The sequence below is a fragment of the Tympanuchus pallidicinctus genome, unplaced genomic scaffold (genome assembly GCF_026119805.1).
Source record: "Tympanuchus pallidicinctus isolate F22 unplaced genomic scaffold, pur_lepc_1.0 scaffold15, whole genome shotgun sequence".
In the NCBI taxonomy this organism is placed as follows: Eukaryota; Metazoa; Chordata; class Aves; order Galliformes; family Phasianidae; genus Tympanuchus; species Tympanuchus pallidicinctus.
The window spans coordinates 35,121,956-35,145,376 of NW_026294669.1; the positions used below are offsets into that span (position 1 = coordinate 35,121,956).

General features: G+C 50.4%; 2 protein-coding genes across 3 annotated transcripts; one reads left to right on the forward strand and one right to left on the reverse strand.

Annotated features, from left to right (window-relative positions):
• The first annotated feature begins 385 nt into the window (after positions 1–385).
• On the forward strand, positions 386–12,563 carry LOC128077046 (uncharacterized). Of its 2 annotated transcripts, XM_052675683.1 has the most exons (3): positions 386–521; positions 7,008–7,455; positions 10,887–12,563. In XM_052675683.1, exon 3 carries the CDS (start codon positions 11,508–11,510, stop codon positions 12,561–12,563), a length of 1,056 nt encoding a protein of 351 aa, XP_052531643.1. In that variant the 5' UTR covers positions 386–521; positions 7,008–7,455; positions 10,887–11,507. The 2 variants fall into 2 exon arrangements, with proteins under 2 accessions (XP_052531643.1, XP_052531640.1); XM_052675680.1 differs by lacking the exon at positions 7,008–7,455.
• Positions 11,715–13,585, reverse strand: ARL4C (ADP ribosylation factor like GTPase 4C). Its single transcript, XM_052675684.1, has one exon. The coding sequence runs from the start codon at positions 13,428–13,430 to the stop codon at positions 12,852–12,854; it is 579 nt and encodes a 192-aa protein (XP_052531644.1). The 5' UTR covers positions 13,431–13,585; the 3' UTR covers positions 11,715–12,851.
• Positions 13,586–23,421: the final 9,836 nt, after the last annotated feature.

The window sequence follows — 23,421 nt, forward strand, 5'->3', positions numbered from 1 at the left end:
ATAGTTTCACCCCCACAGCTTTGACACTTCAGTTTTTAGCCATCCTTTTCTCTTGACCAAATTGGCATACCTTGGTTAATTTCACCGTATTCACCCTGAAGTGGTATAAAATGTTCACTTCTTTGGTCCCCTGGATTATCACATGCAAAGTGCTCACAGTACTCAGGATGTTTTGTTTAATCTCTTGCAAAAGCTCAGAGGTAAAGCTCAGCATGTTTGTGATACCCATTCCTCTCTCTTCCATTTCACACATCCTAAAGCCATTTCCCTTGAGGCTGTGGAAGGCTGGTAGGCTTAAGGAGGTGCGACTCTTCAGGCTTTTACAAGTAGAAGCCCTTGTGAGTAAGGTCAGCAGCCTCAAAGGGAGATGTTATCTCTTTTCAGACAGAAAGCCTTCTGCCCCCCGGAGATGCTTCCCAAAGGGATGGATGCCCCCTTCCCAACCAAAGGTCCTGCAGATGCACAAAGGCTGTTCGGGTCCTCATGGATTTTGCCTCCGCGGTTGGAATTTTTGCTATCTGGTAAGAAGTGATTCATGCTTGGGGCCGTCTTTGTGGCAGGGGTTTTTGTAACAGCATTTTCCTAGGTATGGTAAGAACTGAGTGAGTGATGAGTTCTTCCCTCACTCAGGATATTTATAGTGGCTTTCTTTCTTCTCAGGCGAGTCACCTATTTTCGCAAAGCTTGTAGGCGCTTTGTGTCAGCAAGATTTCAACTCCTCTGCCAAAGCTAGGGGAGATCGGCCAAAGGGTTCTAAGGTTTCTTGGAGTGGGGTTGCTGGATTGGCTGCGATACCCCTTAAACCACGCTGCACAAGCCTTGCATCTTAAGAGACAAAGCTAAGAGCCATGAGTCTATATATTTCAGCCTTTATTTTTGGAGGCACCTAGGGTTGCATTTTCCATCTGTTTCTCCACAGCTGAGCTGGCTAACATTTTGTTTCTCAATTTGCACTGGAGCTGGGTTCTCAGCATTTTTGCTATGGAGATTGGAATCAATAGCATCTCTTCCTGAGTACATCAGCTCTGACCATACCAGGTGGGATGAGACCCACAGCATCTGCTGTGAGTTTATTATAGCTCTGCTTGTTTACACAGAATGGATGTAGACCGGCATGTATTTAACTTCACCAAGGGCCTATTCTGGATAACCAATTATAGTTGCCTATTTTTCTGTCACAAAAACATGCATCTGAATTCATGTTTTCACCTGGAGGGCTCAAGAAAGGGGGAGAGCAGGCCGACCTGACCAGATGAGTTGTCAAGATGTCCATCTGTCTCCCCTAAGCCACAGTTTTGTAGGCTTACACACAGAACTGGAGCTGCAGGAATGAATGCTTGCACAATGCAGATTCAAGCCTGGGGGAGGTTTCCTGTCTAAACAGGGAAAAAAAAAAAAAAAAAAGTTTAAAAAATATTTTCTATGTATTTGTAACTTTGTTTTTTTTTCTGTGCTCTGCAATATGAAAAAGATGGTAAGGTCTTTGAATGCACTGAGTTTGTCTAGTTGGAAGTAGACAAGGCTGAGAGACAACCCTAGGTTAATGCTCCTGTGCCACCTCCCTCTGGGAAGGCTGTGTTGCACCATCCTCCAGCAGCTCTGCACACTTGTGCCCCCCTCCTTTTCCCACAACCTGATTTATTGACATTTTCTTTCCCTTTTACTTGCTTTGCTGCACCTGATTTCAGTGACCTTCAGTCCTTGCATAGCTTGCATTCCTCTGGGGAGGGGTGCAGGCTGGCAGGAAGGGCTTTCTCCTTCCCTGAGCCAGTCCAGATGAGCTCAGTGATGCTGGAAGCCAGCCCTATGCTTTCTGTGCCCCAAGTACTTGTCCTGGGAGAAGGCCAAGTTGCTGGAGGATGCAGCGGGTCTCCAGGGAGCGTGAGAGCTAATGTTGCACAGGGTAGGGAAAGACACAGTGGTTTACCTCTGCCCTAAGAAGATGCTACTGCTCCTGTCCAGCTGTTTCCTGCACACCTTGAAAACCCATCTCTCTTTGATGCTGTACCCTCTGGGGCTGGACCATGTGCTAGGAATAGGGAGAGGATATTTCTCTCCAATCAAGGCAGTTATCTTTATTTTGACACCTAGCCAGGCCTTCTCTTTCCTCTTCCAGCCCGTTTAGGAGCTGAAGAAGCAGAGGGGTTGCTGAATGTGAGGATCACACCGTACGAAGTGTGAGCCAAGGCTATCAGTCAGAGCCATTTGATTTCCCACCAAAATCAGGATTCCTGAATCTACACAGCCCTCAGGCAGCAGACAACAGGGGGCTGGTGTTTGTCCTGAAGTGCTGACAGGGGTTGTGCTCATTAATGTGTATTGGCATCTATAGCCCGGGCAGAAGCCTTCTTCCACCCTTCCCAATAGGGCAGTGGCTCCTCAGAACAAGCCACATATAGCCATAGCCCTGCACACAGCCCTGCTGTGGCTGTGGCTGAGCCAGAGAGACAGCATGGGCATTCAGTGTGGATGCTCACTCTCCAGCTCACAGGGAATGAGGCCTGCCGGGGATGGTGCCCAAGGCCCTGCCATCAAGGGAAGACCTTAGCAGTGGAATCAGGCTCACGAGCAGGGCTGTAAGAGGAGGCTGGGCTACTCCTCTGCTCCAAGCAGTGAGTTGTACCTGCTCTGGGAGGCCTTTGGCTGCTCATGGCACTGGAACCGAAGAGCCACGACCATGTGTTAAAGCTCATTGACTGAGGAATCATCCAGGCTTTGCTGCTGGCTGGAGTTTGAGCTCACAGTCATCAGACCTGAACATGTCCATGAATGCTGGGGCACTTCATAGCTCACGTCTAATTACTCCTCTTTTACCAAGCTGATGTCTGATGTCTTTAAAAAAAAAAAAAAAAAAAAAAAAAAAGAGCAGTCTGTTACCAGACCCACTTCTAAGATGGATTTCCAACCAGCCTCTTACCCTCTGTTTTAAGGTCATCTGAGGGCTTAGACTCCTTTTTTCCTTGGAAAAGGAGAACATGTCACCTGCAGCTGTGATGTCTGATTCTCCAGTATTAACTTGGCTTTTCTGGAGTTTCCTGGCTCTCCTTCCCATCCTATGGACAGCCACGGTTACTTATTATAGGCACAATCCTGTGATGCATTTCTGCATTTGGAAGCAAGGTGATTCAGAATAGGGACCAGACTTGAGCTTTGTGAGTGCTGAGATTTTGTTTTGCTGTGGGTGGAAAACCCCAGCCCTCAGGGCTCTGGTCACTGCAGCCTTCCTCTATTTTCTCCACGTGACTTCGCTCTCTGTACTCACGTAGGACATGAGGAAAGCTTTCACATGCAACTTCTGCAGAAATGACTGTTAAAAGGGAGAAAACCAATCCCAACAGGCAGAATTAACCTCCCAGAGATTTACAGCCTCCCACATCCTCCAGCCAGACGGCCTAATCTATGCTGACTGCAGGAACGCTTTGTGCCAGGGACCAGAAGCAACTTGCCACATCCGAAGGGATGCAGACGCTTTCAGAGTGCTGGGATGCCACATCTCCACACAACACGTGGGCACAGATGGACGGCTTGCAGAACAGCTAGGAGGTTCAGTGTTTCTGTAAAGATAACGCTGTGACTGCTCCAAGAGTGTGCAGGCAGAAGGGGCTTCTTTAAATGCTCGTATTTAAAAATAAAAATAGAAGGAAAAAAAAAAAAGAAATAAAAACAAATCCAACGAGCCAGGCTGTTTCAAAATCCAGACTGGCACAAAACTCACAGGTTGCTTTCATTTAACACTAAGCACCAGCTCCTTTTCATCTGCAATCTCAGCTCCTCTTTCCTTCTGATGTCGCAGAGAGGTGGGGCCTTTTGGGGAAAAGCTCCCCCAGGATGCAGAGCTTTTGCTTAACCACCAAATATCACCAAGTTCCAGGTAGAACAACCTAGAGTGGCAGTAATGTGGATGAGCTGGAATTGCTCAGAAGGGGAGGGAAACAGCAGACTGCTGTGAAAGCAAGGGATTGCTGCACAGAACTGGGTTGGATTCATGCAGAGTCACGTCAGTTCCTCGTGGCCAAGGACATATGAATTCTCTGCACTGCCCAGTAAACAGCACCCTGCGTCAGCACTGCGTTGTACCCGCTGTACTTCTGGGAAGTTTTTGCTCCATGAATCAACCTTCAGGGCTTTACAGGAGAGGATCTTGCTGGAGGTGTTAAAACAGGAATGGAGGATGAAGCGCTTGAAACGCTGGAAATTACATCTGAAGATTTAGATTTTAGCTTACTTTTAGATTACCTTAAGTATTAGGATTTGAAGTCACTGGCAGCCAGGTTGTGAGATGATCCGGTCTACGTGACTGATACGCAGTGATAATTGATTGCAAACTGCACTGCTAGACCTTTTCACTACGCGTAATTATATATCAGCACAAACCCTCAAGAGATTAATTACTGCCTGATGTGCTTTTGGAGCAGAGGTAAGCTCAGGGAGGCCCACCTCTCCCTCCCCCACCCTTGTATTTTCCTAGGAAGGAGCTTTGTTTGTAATAGGGGGTGTTTGAGTCAATATTATCAGAATACCATCTTCTGAGCATTGTGTCTGCATACAGCTGTGCAACAGGTGTGGCACACACATACTCACACTCACACACATCCCCTGCTAGATCCTCACCTCCCTCCTGCCCATGTGCAGATACAGGGGTGGTGAGAAGGGAGAGGAGCAGGGGAGAAAGGCTGGGATGGAAACTGTCACCTTTCCCAGATTGTTTCTACCTTTGTTTTCTTTTAATAGAGCAAATTTATTGGGATAGGAGAACCATCAGACTGATTCAGACATGCCTCTATTTTGGATCACAGAATCATAGCATTGTTAGGTTTGGAAAAGACCTGTGAGATCATCTAGTCCAACCATGCTGGTGCAACAACCCTTGTGAATGGAATTAAACACCTCCCAGCTCCTGTTGGCTGTCCTGCTGCCCCAAAGCAAGGTCAAAAACTGGAAAATGAGAAACCCTGGAGCATTTCAGCAGAAGCTCCACCAGCTTTGGCTAGTCAAGAGGTATACAACGAGGGAGAGCTTTGAGGTCAGACCTTCAAGGGATGGGATTTAAATGATCTGCTGACTCCATTGCAGTTTATATGTGTCCAGAGCTTGTTCATGAGCAATTAATGTGGTTGTCTTAAGCAGAGCCGCGGAGAGCACAACTAAGTAATTAATAGTAATTAAAGGCACATTATCCATGAGCATGTTGTCCATGTTTATCCTGCAGAGTCCTCCACTAGTGACAGACCTACGCCTAGGGCAGAAGTCAAAGTGACCAGTGTGAGACCCTCCCCACCTCCTTCAATCAGTTAAGACTTAACCCTTAAGAGTCTTAGTTGTTTTTGCCACTCATCTGAGATTGCCTTAAAGGGAAATTTCAAGCAGGAGCAGTACATCAGCCTCACTCCCACCCGACCTGATCTGAGCAAACCTCTGCTAAGGACAGATGTTGAGGACTAGGAGGAGAAAAAGCCTTGTGGCCTTGTGTTTTGGACTTTTTTTGTTTTTCCAAACGATCCAATAGACAGCAAAGTTGGAACAAGGGAATTAAAAACAACGTGTGGATGAATATCTCCTGATATTTCATATATTAAATCTATTGAAATGGCTCTTTTTTTTTTTTTTCACAAACTATGTATTTACCCTTGCTAGGACTCCTCAAAAAACATGTCAGGGCTTCTGGCTTATGCCAGCACAGTGAGTTTCTTGGAATGACTCACTGCATTTGCAAGGTTTGGGTTTGGGCTGGAAGGTGGATTTCTACACTGGTTCTGGAGACTTGCCTATAGGGAAAAGCTACTCCAGGGTATGCAAGGGTGCCAGGGAATACAGATCTACAGTTAACTGGAAGTGAAAAGTATTCCCCTCAGTTAGCAATTGCATCCACAGTGGACTGCATTAAAGCAGAAAAGGAGGCTCTGCTTACTACAAGCAGAGCAGTCCAAGGAAGGTCCCCACACAAGTCAGACTACCTGCGACAATCAGGAATTGCTATTTGAGTTCAGCATCACCTCAGGAACAGCGCTGAGGAGAACGAAAGACAAATTCCTTTCTCCTCATGTGCTCTCTCATTATTATCTACACATAAATTATTCACATTCTTTGCAAGCTGAGTCCTGTCTTGACTGAAGGAGTTCAGATCATTAGAACCCAACAATTTTCTGCATATTTCATGATAAAAGAAGCTCCATCAGGACAGGAGATGGGGAGCAGGGGGGGTAAAGGGATAGGATTTCTTCTGCTGCAGTTTCCATTCCTGAGATTGCCATACCAGAGACTCCTGGATACTCAGCCAGAAAAAGGCAATGGCATGGAAAGGATGGAAGCATGTTTGTTTTTGGACAGAGAGGAAGGAGGAGCACCATGTGGTTTGCAAGGACTTCCATTACCTTGCAGACATTTTGGATGTGGCACTGAGAGCCATGGGTTAGTGGAGGACTGGGTAGTGTCACGTGATGGTTGGACTCGGTGACCTTGGGGGTCATTTTCAACCTAAATATTTTTGTGATTCTATGACATTTCTCCTAGCCCCCAGGCCTTCTCCCAGGCTATCCTTTATCCAGGGCTAAGCCAAATTTAGCATAAAATGAGCCAGTAAAGCTCTGTTCTTCCTAGCTAGAGCATCCTCAGAGGTTACAAACCTTCAGACCGCAGTGATAAACCTCCAGCAGAGCCCTCATTCCTCAGAGCAGCCCCTTTGGTGACCTCTCGACAGGTTTATGGCCTCATGCTCCACTGCCCCCTTCAAACACATTGTCACATCAGCATCTTCCTGTCTGCAATGAAGCTCCAGTTTTCACCCATTACATCCTAGCAATTACTACAGACACAAAGCAGACAAGCTGAAAAGAAATGCTGATGTTAAGGTTCAGTAAAACAGTTTTTCTCCTCTACCTTCTTTGCTCTAATTGAGTTTTACAGGGAGGGGGAGGGAGGAAGGGGCCCCAGATGAGTTATTTGTCCTGCACGAGGTTTTGTGGCCGTGTGGAGGTGAGTCATCATGGAAATATTTCATCCCTTTCCAGCCTGGACTTACTCTTTCCATCACACCCTTGTGATGAAAAGAAGATGGGCAGCACCTTAAGAGAGGCTGGTCTGAGAAGGAAGACAGATGGGTTCCATGCCAGAAGCTGCAGCGACAATGGAAAGGGATGGGGTTAACCTACCCTTGCCCCATTCCTAGGCTGAGATGCTCTGAGGCTGCTGTAAATCTCACAAGAAATGCAGCAACCCCATGACTGGGCTGAGCCCCAGGAGACAGCCCCTCCTCTCCTCTCATCTTCCTTGTGCTGAGGTTTGCAAAGAGAACATCAGCAAGATCTCCATCTCTCTGAGACCACCAGATGCAACCTCTTGGCCATGTGCTGGAAACAGATCTGTGCAGCTGCACTGTGAAGGTCATTTCTCCTGCAGTCACTAGCTACAGAGGCTGAATGGGGAGCAACCAGTGCACGTGACAAGAATGGTGTGAGGGTGGGTTATCATTTTTCCAGTTTTCCCCACAACCCATTGTCATCTGGGCATCGACTGTGCTCTAACAAAGTCCCCTTTCTAAGTAAGGCGATTTGTAAGGCTGGCTGGGAAATAGCACGGTCCATCCTGGGAGGACACAGTGGGCAAGCAAACATTTTGAAGTCACAGCACTGCCATTCCTCCTCCTCCTGCCTTTGGAGATTTGAAATGGGCAGCAGAAGCTGGAGGATGGGGAAGCTGCCAAAGAGTTGAAAGGGTCCCCTTGTTAGAAGGGGTAGAGAGGGCAAGCAACAAGGGAGGGGGCTTTCCAAGAGCTGTTTAAACATTAGCCAGCCCAACAATTGCCCTGTGTTTGCATTTCCCGTTGCCGCAGTTTTTTTTCACCTCTGTGCTCTCTCAAACCCACAGCAGAGCTGAACAAGCACAGATCACCCAGCCAAACACAAACTGGGAATGTTGCATGCAGTGTCACGAGCCAGAGACACGGAATGGGACAGGAGCGCTTGCACCAATGGGGCTGGCATAGCAGAAAAGGTTGGAGGGGGGGCTGCAGCTGCTGGGAGCAGATTTGAGCTCACAAAGGGGAGTGGGGGAAATCTGGATCCCCCGGCTCCTCCAGCCCTGCAGATGTGGCCAGGGCATAGCTGGTATAGCACTGTGCTGGCAACGGGAGCCTCTGTGCCATCCTCTCTGACACATAGCAGAGCTGACCCCTGTCCCTGCAGTTGCAGGGCAGCCACAGCTCTAAAATGGGTTATTAACTGTCCTCTTGCAGTCATAACTCGGACTGTATGGCTGAAGGGTTTCAGAGAGCCACTTCTCACTAAGTCAGTGTGGCATGGAGATGCTGAGGCTGAATGGAGGCACTGAAGTAGCCCTGCCACGTGCAAGCAGGAATAACTGCAGCAATCTCCCACTGAACCTAGCACCATTCAAACCCTTTTTCTGATGTATCAGAGCTAATCCTGTGAATTCAGCATCTTTAAGATGGAGATCTAAGCATGCCAACACCATTCTGTAGCCTTTAGGAGTATGAAAAATGCTAGCAACCCTCTTATACGTGTGAAAAAGAGGTCTGGGGCATCTGAAAGAATGTGACCAGAATTAGGAGTCCCAGATCTCATCACAAACATCCTGAAGCAGTCTGCAAGCAGGATGACACCTTCTGTGAAGTGCTTTGTGTCCTGCAGACCTGACTCACACCAGCAACTTCTGCTGCTCAGAAAAAAAGTGCACTTGATTTGAGGGTAATTCTCATTTAAGATGAATGAGAACAAGTAAACACAACAATTTGTAGCCTATTTTAAAGAGATAGTCATCCACATGCTGCCCAAATCTTGAGCAAAAGCACCTGGTGCTGTGCAAAGAAATAGCTCTCTGCATTGCACTGTGCTTCAGGGATTCTGTGCTCTAGGAATTACTTTAACCAAGATGATCCCTTTAAAGATACTTGCTTGGGAGCAAATCCCATTTGAAATAAAGCAGAGGGATTTAGCTTAACAAAGCAAATTGGGGAGAGAGGATCTGTTCAGTCAGAAGGCAGGGCACGGGCAGAACTACAGAAGAGGGGCTGCAGGGCTCTTGGGAGCTTGTGTTTGAGTAAAGCCTCAAAGATGCAATATCCTTTGCAGTTTCTTGCACTCAAATGGTAAAAGGCTGCAGGTCTCTCTTACCTGCTTAGTGCTGGCAGAGATCTGGCGCAGCTGGTGTTGTACATGGTTTTCTTCATGCAGGGATATCATCCCTTGCACTGCCTGGTGTTCCGGGCTCTACACACCATGAGAGTCCCAACACGTCGGGCTGGGGACCCCAGCTCAGCACTGCTCAGTTTACCTGAGCTCAGGGAGATGATGTGGCAGCATAAATCATGGCCAGCTCCAGAGCACAGCGAGGTCAGATTGCTTCTTGTGAAACAGTTTCACGACAGCTGGCCCAAACATAACCAATACCCTGCTGGTAAAAGCACTCTCCAACCAGAAGTAGCTGTGGCTTGCAGGAGGATGTCTGCCCTTGCAGCTCGAGGCACAAGGAGCTTTGCTGGCAAGAGGACCCAACCCCCTGCTTGCAGCCCTGAGGGCAGGTCTGATGGCACAGTAACAAGCAAAGTCACAGCCTCTCCAAACCTCCAGCTTCCTGGCTGTTGCCCAGTCTGTGCCACCAGACACCACACACGCTGGAAGCCACGTGGGCAGCAGAGATGAGCCCAGAGCAAACCTCTCCAAATGCTCCAAGCCCATCCAATCGAACTGCCACCAGTTTGACTCGTTTCCTCACCAGATGCAACATCATCATTAAAACCCGAAAATTCAAAAAATCAGTTACCACCCGCTCTAGCTTTCACCTCTGAAATGTCACCCATGTTTCCTGTGTCAGCAGCCACCCGGGAGCAGCAGCATCCTGTCCTGGTGCTTTAACCCCTACAGGCCCGGCTCTGCCACTGCATTGCACATCACTTAGAGAAGCTTCGGCCACATCCATCAAACGCCACAGCCAGGGAAGGCAGCAGCCACATGCACAGGGAAACAACTGTAAAACACAGCACTAGCAAAGAGAAAGAAGCAGAGGAACACGTTTTGTTTTGTTTTGGTTTTTTTTTGTTTTTTATCAGGCCCTTTCACTGTATAAATAATTTATTTCAGTTCACAGCATTATGTCTGCATTTTTTAGAAAAAGAGGAAAGACAGGAAGGACAGAGACTGGTGGTCAGCGGCAGGGCTGAGACGTGGGCAGTGGGATTTCAGACACTGTTGGGAACACGGCAAGGTACCCCCACGAAACCACGGCGGTACCCCCAAAACGTCTGCTAAAAAAAAAAAAAAAAGGGTCATTCCAACGTATTCAGAGAAGACACAACCCGGCAAAAGGCTCAGAGCAACAACACAGGCAATTTCCTTCAACTGTCATTTTGTTGCAGCACCTCTTCCAGCCCACCTTAGGCGACGCTCATTGTCATTCAGGAAAATCAGCACACAGTTGTGAAACGTTAGGGTAATGCCACAGAAGCCATTAGCAACTAATTGGAGAAGTGATTTTAATTATTGCAGAAAGCAGAACTGGTGGGAATGGCACCATGACAGCGTCCCACCTGAGCTTTCAGGTCTTGAGCCTTGAGGCAGGTAAGGTGAGCACATGCCTAAAGCCCAGCTGGAAGGCAGATGCTTCTCAGTGGGGTTGCTCAGCAGAGCGCGGTCCCTGGGAAGGACCGAGCTCAGCAGACACACACCTCATAACTTCAATGCTGGTGTCTGCAGAACCGAGACCCACCTCTCGCCAGCGAGGAGGCAAAGCACACAGCTAACACCTGCACTTGCTCTGTTTCAAACCTGCTCGCTTTTGAGACGGTGGGAAAAAGGAGTTCTTTACTTCACCAATGAAGGTTAAAGCGTTTGGCTTCCGTGGCATCAAAAAATAAATACTGTTTTCTCTCCCAGCACCAAGTACCAAAGTATTCGGGGTGAAGACTGAGCAAAGCAAACCTAAGGAAGCAGGAACAGAGCCTCCTGAAGGGATGGGACCAGCCCACTCGCTCGACGCACAAGTCAGGACTCGTAGGGACTCAAACCCTGCAAAAGAAGGGCCACGCTGCCCGGCTGCAGCGTTTGCTTTTCCAACGAAACGCTGCGAAAGGTACCGTGCTGCAACGGGAGAATCAACTCCCTGAAACCCGAGGGCATTTTTTCTTTGTCTGCTCGGTGGTTTCCTTGGCTGCTTTGGGGAGGGTTTTCTAACAGTAAAACCACTGCAGAATCCTGCCCAACTGCGGCTTGAAATTCAGCACGTTCGGCCCTGAGGGCTGCCTGGGCCTCCCCCATTCTTTCAGTGGGAAGCGCGGGAAGCGGGGCCCCTGCCTTTGTCCTGCATGGTGACGGTTCCAGGCTGCAGCGCTCCCACCCTGCTACCAAACCTCCACCTGCAGAAGGAAACCACGGGGCCTGCCCCTGCCCCGAGCACTCAGCCCTCCAGGAAACCAGGAACGAACCTGCTGGCAACTGGGGGCTCTCTGCTTTCAGTGGGTTTAAATCTTGATAAAAAAATAACCTCCCTTCTGCCCCATGCTTCCCACCCCCCTCTCCCAACTCTTTACATTTTCCCGGCGCTGCCGAGTCCGTTTTCCTGCTGGATTTTGCAACCTTCTGGCAAGACTGGGCAAGCTCTGCCCATTGCACCGCGCAGTGCTGGCAGCTGCCCGTCCTGCCTTCTGCTGCCACAGACCCCCCGCCCCAACCTTCCCCCCACTCGCAGAGCAGCACGGTGATCAATCCACGCGGTGGTGTACAAAGCTTTTGTTTTTTTTTTTTTTTTCCTTTTCCAAAGTAATCCGTATTTTGGATCACCCCGATCGGAGCAGATTAGCACCTTGGAGCATGCCTTTGCCTGGGCACGATAAAGACCTCCTGTGGCTTTTCTGCAGGAGATGCCACAACCAAGCTTTAGAAAACGGGGGCTCCTGGACCCCGTGCCGCTTCCCCCCTCCCTCCTCCTTTTTCTTTTCTTTTTTTTTAAGCAAACAGCTTAAAGCTCAGCACCAGTCACCAGCTGATATGCACCTCCAGCTGCTCCGGCATTGCATGAAAGCTGTCTGTCCTCTTCATCCACTTCCTAAAACACCAGCCTGCAGAGGGGCTGTGTTGTCCTTTTGGAGGGGTTTTTGTCCTCTTGGCCAGGTTCTGTCCCCTTGGCCAGGCTCTGTCCTTCTTTTTGTCCTTTTGGCCACATTCTGCCCCCTTCAGAGGGTTTCGTCCCCTTCGCAGGGTTCTGTCCCCATGCTGGGGTTCTGTCCCGGCAGTCACGTTTCATCCCTCGGTCGTCTCCCCCACAGTGCTGCTCCAAGCCTCCGTTGGCTGACCTTGCACAGCTGTAGCCTCACCTTTGGCCTCTCTCAAATGCACTTGCACAGGGTCCTGCCCTGTTCACCCCTAGGTTTGCCCCCCAGCAGCAGTCAGACCCCCAGGCACGGAGGAGAGCTGGGGGGCTGCCCCAGCTCCGTGGGCTCTCGGCCGCCCGCGGCGTCTCGCCCCGCTCAGAGCATCTCCAGCCCGGCCATGGGGCTCAGGGGTTTGGGAGCAGTGCCCTACCCCTGCTCCATGCTGCCCTATGGCCGGGGATAGGGCGGCGGGCAAAGGGGAGAGCAGGAGGAGGAGATCCTGCAGTCAGGATCTGGGCTTGGCTTGCAGGAGTGGCATTGTTATCACCGCTATTGTAGTCGTTTCAATCGGAAAGGGACAAAAAAATAAAAAAATAAAAAAAACCACACACTCACACCGGAATAAAAAGGGGAAGAAAAAAAAAACAAAAACAAAAAAACCCATCAACCAACAAAAAAAGGATCGCTTTGGTTCTCTCTCCTCCTCTGTTCCTTTGTTTGCTCTCCCAGCCGTCCGCACATCTGCGGGCTTCTACCGCTTCTTCTTCTGCTTAAGGGACTTCCTCCGCTTGAGGATCATCTCGTAGAGCTTGTCCATGCCCTCGGTCAGCCCCTCGCCGATGATGGCGCAGGCCGGCTGGATGTGGTAGGTGGTGGAAGGGGTCAGCTCGTGCAGCGCCAGCTGCTTCTCGATCTCGGCCACGGGCAGCGACTTGGGCAGGTCCTGCTTGTTAGCGATGACCAGCAGCGGCGTGCCTTGGTTCTCGGCGAACTTGGTCACCTTGTGCAGCTCCGTCTTGGCTTCTTCCAGCCGGTCCACGTCCACCGAGTCCACCACGTAGATGATGCCGTCGGTGCAGCGGCTGTAGGACTTCCAGAGCGGGCGCAGCTTCTCCTGGCCGCCCACGTCCCAGAAGTGGCAGCTGATGCCCTTGGCCGTGCCGTTGCTCAGACGGATCTTCTCCGTGTTGAAGCCGATGGTGGGCACGGTGTTGACGAACTCGTTGAACTTCAGCCGGTAAAGCACCGTGGTCTTCCCGGCCGAATCCAGGCCCAGCATGACGATGTGCAGGGACTGAAAGGCGGAGATGTTGGAGGAGATGTTCCCCATGGCCGCCCCCGGCTCCGCCGCCCTCACAGCCCCGCACCCATCCCCGCGCCGGCCCGGCCCGCCTCGGCTCGGTTCGTCCCGGCTCGGCCCCTGACGGAGCGGCGGGCAGCGACGCTCCCACGCCGCGCCGGGGCTCGGGGACTGCCGGCCGCCCCGCCCGGGAGGAGGGACCGCGCCGCCGCCGCCGCCACTTCCCTCCTCCTCCTCCTTCCCGCCTTCCCGCCGCCTCATGGCGGCACGCCCCTCGCGCGCGGTCCCGGGGCAGCCCCCGGGCGTGGGGCCGGGCCGCGGGCGCCGGCTGCGGAAGGGCGGATGCTGAGGTGCTGCCGTCACGGTGACCTCCCAGCGATCCCCACCGCACAGCCGCCCCAGCTCCGAGACCTTTTGTGCTTTATAAACGCCCTCTCTCCGTGTTTTGGCCCCCGAGGGTCCCACACTCTGCCCCGCTCCTCGCTCTGGCAGTTGCTTTTGCTATCGCTCCCAAGAGCAGCGGCAGAGCTGCTCCTGCACTGTTATCCACCTCCTCCTTCAGAGCGTCGGTAAAATGAAGATCCACCACATCTGACAGCTTAACCGGAAAGCCCCGGAGAAAGAAGTATACCGCAGGAGACGGATACTGCTTTTAATATAAGATGCTCTTCCCATGCAGCATGCAGTGGGGATTGTCGGGATGGAGTGGGGTCATTTCTCATCTTCATATTTCATTCTGTGGATGCGTGTTTGCTGCTTTACGGGGAGATAAGACTACCTGCTAACACATGCAGTCATTAAAAATACAGGCAGCTTGCTGTGACACTGCGGAGGTGACAGCGGGTGCAGTTTTTGTGGAAAACACCACGTGGTGACGATGTGAGAAGCACAGGGAGCTCCGTGAGCACAGTGTGCAGGAGGAACGTGGCTTGGCCCAGCATCACCGCTCACAAGGCAGGGCACAGGCACAGGGCTGGCTGGAAAATCAAACAGCCATAGGATCATAAAGGTAGGAAAAGACCTCTCAGATCATCCAGTCCAACCCCAGCCCACCCAACCATGCCCACTGCCCACATCCTTCAGTGCCACATCCCCACTGTTACGGAACCCTCCAGGAATGGTGATTCCACCATCTCCATGGGCAGCTGTGCCACTGCATCACCGCTCTTTCTGAGCACAGAATCACAGAATGGCCAGGATTGGAAGGGATCTCAAGCATCATGGATTGCCAACCCTCCTGCCACATGCAGGGCCACCAACCTCCCCATTTAACACTAGACCAGGCTGCCCAGGTCCCCATCCAACCTGGGCTTGAACACCTCCAGGGATGGGGCACGCACAGCCTCTCTGGGCAGCTGTTCCAGCACCTCACCACTCTCTCTGCAAAGAACTTGGAGCACTTGGAAGCCCTTTTCCCTCCTATCACTTCTCATGCAGAAGCCAAAGCTTCCCCTCCCTTCCTCCTCTTTCACCCCTGCTGCTGAAGATGGCTTTGAGCCTCCAGTTGAAAGGCTTCCTTTTTGAAAGAGGCCACCAAAATCTCTTACTGAAGTGGAAGGGAAAGGTGCCCCTCCTGTTTTCACCCCAGCATTGATTGCGAGTTATAAATAAAGTCGAGATTAGATAGACAGCCTGATCAAACCTAGGGGATGTTCTAAAAAATGGCCTTATATCAAATGATCCCAAGGGGACAGAGATAAACAGGAGCATTGCAGTGGTGAATTATGCTGCAGCTAATGCCAGCTATCCATAAATAAGCTGTTAAAACCTCTGCTGAATATTAAGTGCAGGAATAACAGCGTTAATCGCGGTGAGGGGAGTATGCCAAGTCAATTCAGTGGCAAATTTAGGGAGAGGAAACCCATCTTTTCCATAAGCTCTCCCCTCCCCTACTTTCCTTCTCCCCCCTCCCCCCCCCCCCCCTCACCCCCCCTCGCCCAAGGTTATGCAGCCAAGGTTAAAGCCAGCATTAGCATCTAAATGTGTGCCTGAGAGCATCTGACAAAGGCAGCACTTGCTGGTCCCCAACATTTCGCTCCAGCAGCAAGAAGGTTGTTGCTGCCATAGTAACTGCTTTCAGACATGGCAATTATTTCTTCCCAGCCCCACCAACCCATCTCCCTTCCCCCAGCTAATCTTGTGCTTCGATGTATTTTTTTTCCTTTTTCTTTCTTTCTTTCTTTCTTTCTTTTTTTTTTTTTTTAAATAAATGGTGGAACACAAAGGGATGGAGATTGCACATGCCCACATACCCATGGACAACACAGGGATGCTGCCACTGCGCAGGCACAGAACATCTGTGATGGTGACTCCTGATCTGCATTCGGTTAGCCCTTTATCACTCAGGCAAAGCAAAATCTTGCTGCAGCAGTTTTTGCAAGTGGTCGCTGGCAAATCCAGTGACTCTGGGAGCAGATGGGTTTGTAGAGAGTGTTGCAACTCCTAGCCCATGCCGGCTCCTCTCAGGCTCATCTGCCCATTTCTTCGTAGTAGCATCAGCTGTCTTGGTCTGCTCCCTTTTGTTTCTGCTTTAAAAGCAGAGACACCAGCCCAAACAAAGTTAACAGGCAAGGGCTGTAATTACAGTTTCCCCTGTTCTTGGGGGTTGCCTCTCCGAAGCTAATTAATAGAATCCCTGTGACTAATGCTTGGGCTGTGGGAACTGCTTGAAGAATGCGCTGAGAGCCAGAACTGCAGCAGCCACCCCTCAAATAGCTCATGGTGTGACAAGGCATCTCCAACCGGCTTAGGGGGACCTCCCACCTCCTTCCAGTGATCCTAGAGTGAGCTCTGCCAGAGCTGTGGCTCTCCTGGATGCAGAATGTGTTGTAGGAAGTCTCATCCCTGTTAGTGAGCACTGACAGCCTTTAGGAGGTTTTCTGGGGATGGTGCACCTGCACCTTTCTGTTCAGCAACCTTTTCTTGTGCCTTTCTGTTTATATCCACACTCCCTTCCTTCCTAAGCACCTATCGAGGCTCAGCAGCAGCCCAACCTGGATAATGAGGCCAGGTAACGCAGGATCATTAAGGACTAAATATGAGTTCAACCCTGTCAAATGTTTGAGGCCAAGGAGGCCTTGTGGCTCAGAAGCACCGTCCTGGGGATGGGTGGAGGGTTGGAGGGAGGCATGGATAAAAGCAGCATGATAATGGAGGAATGTCTGAATCCACAAGTGCTCCTAATACAGGAATGAGAAATAATCCGTTCATCTGCAGCTCAGCAGCTCAGCTCCATGTGATGACCTCAGATGCCTCTCTTGAGGCCAAGCAAAGTCCTCCAAGGACTGGCTTAAAGCCAATATTGAAGCCTAACCTTCAGGAAATTTAAAAATGTATCATTTCAAAGGAGTTCATGTGAAAACTGCTTAGCAAGGCAGCACAAAACCCCTCCAGCCATGCCTCATGCCCCTGTAAGCAGTCAGGAGTGGAGCCCTTTGGAGGAATGCAAGAACAGGGCAAGTGTGTGTTACAGTCTTTGCTGTGTTGTTTTTTATTTTATTTTTTGCCACGAATTCTTGACTACAAAGCTTTGCAAAGAGCCTTCTCAACATCCTGAAGCAGAATGCCACAGCTTACCCGTTTGCTGGATAAAAGGAGTCTCTTCAGTGTGAGCCTGCCCAGAAATTTCCCCTGCAAACTCACTCATTAAGTACAGCCTTGCAGTTGAAGCAAAGGCAGGTGAGCACAAATGCTTTCTGACAAGTTAGGATGGGATTTTCACCAAAGATGACTTTTTTCTGTGCTGTGCTTGCATCACAGCCTTAACCGTGCCTGTGACTTTTCCTCCAATCCTGAATTTCTGCAGGAGGAGCAAAACATTTGCCTGACTTGAGCAAACAAAGACAAAAGAAGAGCACTTCATGCTTTTGTTCCTGCGAATTGCTGAGGTGACAGACGTCAATTTTTGCACGATAAGTACTGCTGCAGCTGAACACACCAGGGGGGGAAGCTGGGACCAGGCTCTTTCTGGATCAAGCAGAGCAGCGCCTGTGTTTTCTGGATACATCTAAGGTGTGATTTGGCTGTCCTGCCTGCTTGAATGCCTGAGCTGCAGGGAACAACATCTGATGTGTGGAAGGTAAGAAAAGTAGGATGCCCTCCTTTAAACACAGAGGTATTGTGCGGATTGAGGATTCAGCTGTCTCTGGTTTTAGCTGCTGCATCAGGGACTCCACATTAGTTGCCCACTGCCCTCAGCAAGGTGTCAGGGACACTTATAGCAGGACTAGTTATCTGGGAAGAGTGACAGGGACATTTCTAGCAAGAGTAATTAGCTGGTCCATCATTTCTGAGCACCTCTCAGCCTCTGGCTTCTGGAGGGCCTGCCAGGTGAAAGCATATCTACCCCGTCTTACAAAAAAGGAGGGAAGCCTGAGTTCAGCAGCAGTTTCTTGAACCACTGTCAGACCTTGGTGAATCCCCAAAACCATGGGGACCCTTAGGAGTTAGAGACCCATGATGGGGGCCTGTTCACCCATGCAGCCACCTCTGTAATGGTTGACAAGACCCAAAGGCCTGAACTGGCCCTAGGTTGACCAGATGGCCATAGAAGCCTGAGGTGCTGCTGGCAGCCCATGTCTCAAGAAGAGAGCCAGTGCTGGGGCTGCTGCTCATTTCTCCTGGCCCCAAATGGGAGGCCACCATGGAGGGATCTGCACAACTCCCTGAAAGGAGGTTGTAGCAAGGTGGGTCTTGGCCTCTTCTCCCAGGTAGCAGCGATAGGATGATAGGTAATGGCCATAAGTTGTGCCAGGGGAGGTTTGGGTTGAATGTTAGGAAGAATTTCTTCTCAAGAGAGCAGCGATGCAATGGCACAGCTGGTGGGGTCACCAACCCTGGTGTTTCAGAACTGTGGGGAGGTGGCACTGAGGGACATTGGCAGAGGGCATGGTGCAGATAGTACTGACAGTTGGACTTGGGGATCTTAGTGGTTTTTCCAAACTTTATGATTCTATGGTTCTATGATCTCCTCTTAGAGGGAAGGATATCACATCCTTCCCCTTCTGGGAAGAAAATAATAGTTACTTGGGAGAAGATGCTGCGTTCACCAGGGACACATTTAGAGGGAGGTGAGACATCTCCCTGCCCAAGGGCAAGGGGAAAGCAGTGCTGGGATGATGTGCATCTCTGCCCTGGCTCCAGCCCCCCTGCTTTGCACAAGCAGTGCCTGGAGGGGAATTCCCCTTTGCCCTTCCCTCACTTCCAGCTGGGTAAATAACTTCTTTGACAACTGCTTTTATGCTCACAAACATCCTGTGGACAGAGGTGGAAGACAGACCGAAACCACGCTGGTTTCATTTGCCCCAAGACATTTGGTGCAGCCAGGGGAAAATTAGAGGGAAAAATAACTCTGCTTTCAGCAGCATCCTAATGCCATTAGCAGTGTTCAGAGATCAATGTTGATCACAGGCTCTGGTCTCCCGGGCTTTCCCCCCAGTGAAGCAGGAGGCTGATGCCTGAAGGAACCTGCAGCACATGGAGCCGTCCCAGGAGCAGCACCTGGGCTGGAGCTGCAGCCTGAGAAGAGGCCCATGGTGGCTCAGTTCCTAAAGGATGGGCCCCGTGGGTTGGAGCAGTTCTTGAAGAGCTGAAGCCTGTGGAAAGGGCTCACTTAGGTTCCATGGGCAGGAAAAATGGTTGTGAAGGGCTCTTTTGGAGCTGTCTGATCAGATACGATGGCAATGATAGGCAGGACAGATAAGATGGTTCATGTTTGTCTGTAGAAACATGATCAACACGTTGTTTTCCTCTCTCACTCCTGTCCCAATCAACAGTGGGTTTCAACCTCCATCCCTATCCAGTGTTGCATGCAGTTCTGCCTGGTAGAAGAGCCTGAGCTGCATGTTATCCTACAATTTTTCTGCAACTCTCAGAAAGAAATGTGGATTAGCTTTGCTGACAGCGATAAGCAAGAGGCTTAGAAAAACTATCAATTTCCCAGCACCCATTCCAGGGCAGTAAATCTTGGAGCCTACCTAGCTGTACACATGGCAGAGAGAGCAAAAGCACAGTGCTGGTGGGGATTTAGGGCTCATGAATCACCCTGTGCTCTCCAATGGTGCCCCAGCATCTCACATTGTCTCCTTGTGTGATTTGCAACCACAAATTTCTGCTTAGCCCCCAGAAATATAAAAGTGCTTTATTTGCTCCTGTTTTCCATCCCTTTTCTTTTTTCCCTTAAAGGAGCGGCTTAGTCATTAGAGGGTAAAATCCTGTTCTGAGCTCATTTACCTGCATTTAACTGTTGTACATTTTGCAACTACTTCAGCCAGCTGTAGCCTGGTTTAGAGATAAAATGCACCAGGATCATGAAGGAGGTCATGGAATCGTAGAAACACAGAATGCCTCAAGCTGGAAGGGACCTTAAATATCATAAAGTTACAACCCCCTGCCACAGGCAGCATTGCCCCCCACAAATCAGGCTGCCCAGGATCCCATCCAACCTGGCCTTGAACACCTCCAGAAATGGGGCACCCACAGCCTCTCTGGGCAGCCTATTCCTCACTGCCCTCTGAGTAAAATATTTCTTCCTAACATTAACCTAAATGACATTATTTGCCCTTCCTTTGTCCACCAATGCCATCCATTATAGAAGGTCATCAGACTGGGCAAGCACAATCTGCCTTGATGAAGCCACGCTGGCTGTCTCGGATGACCTCCACATCTCATATGTGCCCTAACATCTCTTCCAGGAAGATCCACTCTGTGATCTTCCCAGGCCCAGAGGTGAGGCTCACAGGCCTGCAGTTCCTTGGGACTTCCTTTCTCCCCTTCTTGAACATGGTGTTTCCATTTTTCCAGTTACTGAGGACATTGTCTGACAGCCATAGTTTTTCAGATGTGATGGAAGGCAGGTTGGCAACCACATCAGCCAGTTCCTTCAGGACTGTGAGATGGATCTCATCCGACCCCGTAGACTTGTACACTTTCAGCCTCATGAGGTGGTCTCGGACTTGCTCCACACTTACACTGGTAGGGATTTTGTTCCCCTGACCTCCACTTAGAATTTCAGGGACACCAGAGGCGTGAGAATCCTACCTGATTGTGAAGACCAAGGAAAAGAACTCGTTAAGCACCTCAGTTTGAGGGGGCAAGAGGAGCAAGAGCCACGTATTCCCTTTTCAAGCCTGGTGACTGGAAGAGAACAGGGCTTGCATCCTTGTCCTGAACAGCACATTTCCCCAGCCAGTACATCTGTAAGCCGGGCTGGGGAAAGAATCTGAGCTAAAAGCTGCCCTCTTATGGCCTTTTATAGTCACTAAACTGAGTTCCTCTAGCTGGTTGGAAAAGCGGGCAAAGAGCTGGGTGTATCTTAGAGCAGCCTGGACAACCAGCACATCGTCATTCTGGTGCCATGCCCTTGCAGATGTTTTGGGGTCCGTGCCACAGCTCTCTCGTGCTCGTGTGAAAACCCTCCAGTTTTCCTGGCAAAGAGCAAAGCTTGTAGCAAGTGTGCTGGCTTTGCAGTACATGCATGACTGGAGCAGCTCCTACACCCATGCAAGTGATGGAGAGGAGACCTGCAGTCAGAGGAGATGTGGTGGCACAAGGAAGCATCTTCCCCAGATGGAGATTGCCAACACATCTCCAGAACAGCTGCTGCCAGCATGTGGCATTTGTTATCTTCTTCTTTCAGAGAGTGTCCTCTAAAATACACGAGCTTTTACCTCTTCTCACACTGTATTACCTACCCCCAAAACTCCTTTGACTGCATCGTTTAGGATGTATTTTCCTAAGGAGGATGGCAGCCCCTGGGGCACATGCTTGGGTCAGGCCCCCCTGTGGTTACCAGCAAGGGAAGAACTTTAAAATCATTGCCTTCCCTGCATGAATTGTCCTTTAGGAATGGAATTCTCCTTTGACTGAGCGGGTACCTGCAAATGGCACAAGATTTTCACAAACCCAAAGCCTTAAACTGCCTGGAAAATAAAAGAAACCTGAATTAACCACCTGCAGAAGGTTCAACTCTACTCAAGGACTGGGACGAGTTGTTTTCTAGTGCCACCTGGTTATGGCCCAGAGACAAACCTCACGTTTGGATTTAGGGGGCCTAGGGACCATCACTTGGCAATGTGTGTTTCCTCTGTTTCCATCCTGGTCCCTGTCCTTTACCATCAGACATCAGATTTTGAGTCTAGGCTGAGCACATTCAGAAATGATGCATTTCCATGCTGCACCTATTTAGCGTGCAAATTGATTCCCAGATGCTTGCACTCAGGCTTTCAATCTGTAAAAACAGAAAGCTGGTACACAGAGTAGAAAAGCCAAGCAACGCAGGTTGACCAGCGGGGTGCTTGATTGCTGCTGGGCAAGTGGCAGCCTTCTGACATGGGGCAGGGTGTAAATCAGCAAGGATGTGAGCAGCGAAGAGCAGAGGACTCGCTATGGAGGGGAAGGGATGTAAGCTAGGAGCAAGTAACTGCAAAAACCATCGTGTTAGGCTTTGTCAGCTCCTCCTTCACCCAGCTGACAGCATTTTCCTGCCAGCAGTGACTTCCATCTCCCACCCAACCCAAGCTGCGTTTTGCCTGTGGCATTTGCACATTTGTGCTGGTGCTGTCACATCCCCATCTATTTCCATCTCATCCTGGCTGCCCCCAGGCACGATGAGCGGGCAGGGTGGGCTGCATGAAAAGCAGAGGAATGAGCTTTAATATTCTCCTTTTGTCTTTCCACGGTGCAGTCAGGAGGCTGCTTCTTGAGGCCGACTGCGGAGTTCATCCAGCCCAGACTTCTGAGAAGAGGAATAAATGAACCACCCAACTGTATCCCCTACAGATCCTTTCGAGTTTGAAAAGGAGTCTGAGCACAGCATCACGAAGCGGGGGGGAGAAGGGACATTTGCATTTCAGTCACCCCTCAGCCTGACTCGTGAAGACTTAGGGCCAGCATTCGTGCAAAGAAACACCACCACAAACAAAAATCCTTTCCCTAAGCTGAGAACTCATTAGCCCGTGCTTGCCGCCAATTCCACCTCGGCTCGGCTCTTGCTCTTGTGCTCTTGCATCGCTAGAGGGAAGCGTTTGCCTGCTGCATGGGCACGCTGCCGGCTCGGGTCGGTCCCTGCTGTCCCCGCACGGTGACAGCTCGCCCCGGCTCGCCGCTGCTTTGCAGGGAGAGAACGGTTGGCCCTACAACTCCCGGTCACTGCTTATTTTTCCGGTGAGGACAGAAAACTGCCGCTAATAACTCCCGGCAAGAATAAACAGAAGTGACTGCTCTTTTCTAACCAAGTTTTACACGGGTGACAAAAGCCATTTTGCACAGCACTGCGCTGCATTGCTTGGCAGTGGGAGAAATCCCTGTCTGTATGGCCACAGCAAATGCACACGGAGGCGCTCACCTGAAGGCTCTGCTATGCCCGTTGCCTGATATACCGCTCCCGAAATTGGTGCCTGGGGCCATCACTCAGTAGAACAATTTGGAAAGGCTTTTACTTGCTTGGTGAATATATTCCAGGCATTGAGACACACCATGGTGGCAGGAATGGGTGATATGGCTCCCAAGCACTCTTGCTCTCCTAGCAGTTTTTTAGCTCCTGGAGTTTTCACTCCTTCCCCTGAGCCCAGTACCTACCACTTCCTTCCTCGAAGAGCTGCATCTTGAGGAGTCACCAGCACTGTTCCTTCTAGCTCCATCTGATTCCTACCTGGAAACATCCAGTCTGAGCATAGGAAGCAACATCTTCCCCCTGTTGAAGGACCCAAAAGCTTAATCTTTCAAAAGGACACATCTACATTGCCCATAAGGAGGGAAGATGAGAGCCTAGATTTGCTTCTGTGAGGACAGGAGCTGCTGAGCCACTTCCAGCTGTCCCAAGAACAGGCTGCCCAGGGAGGTGATAGAGTCATCGTCCCTGGAGGTGTTCAAGAGACATGGAGATGTGGCACTGAGGGAGGTGGTCAGTGGGCATGGTGGGGATGGATTGCTGCTTGGACTGAGTGATCGTCAGGGTCTTTTCCAACCCTGAATGATTCTATGATTTTCTCATTCTATGGTTCTACGACCAGACCTGGCTCAT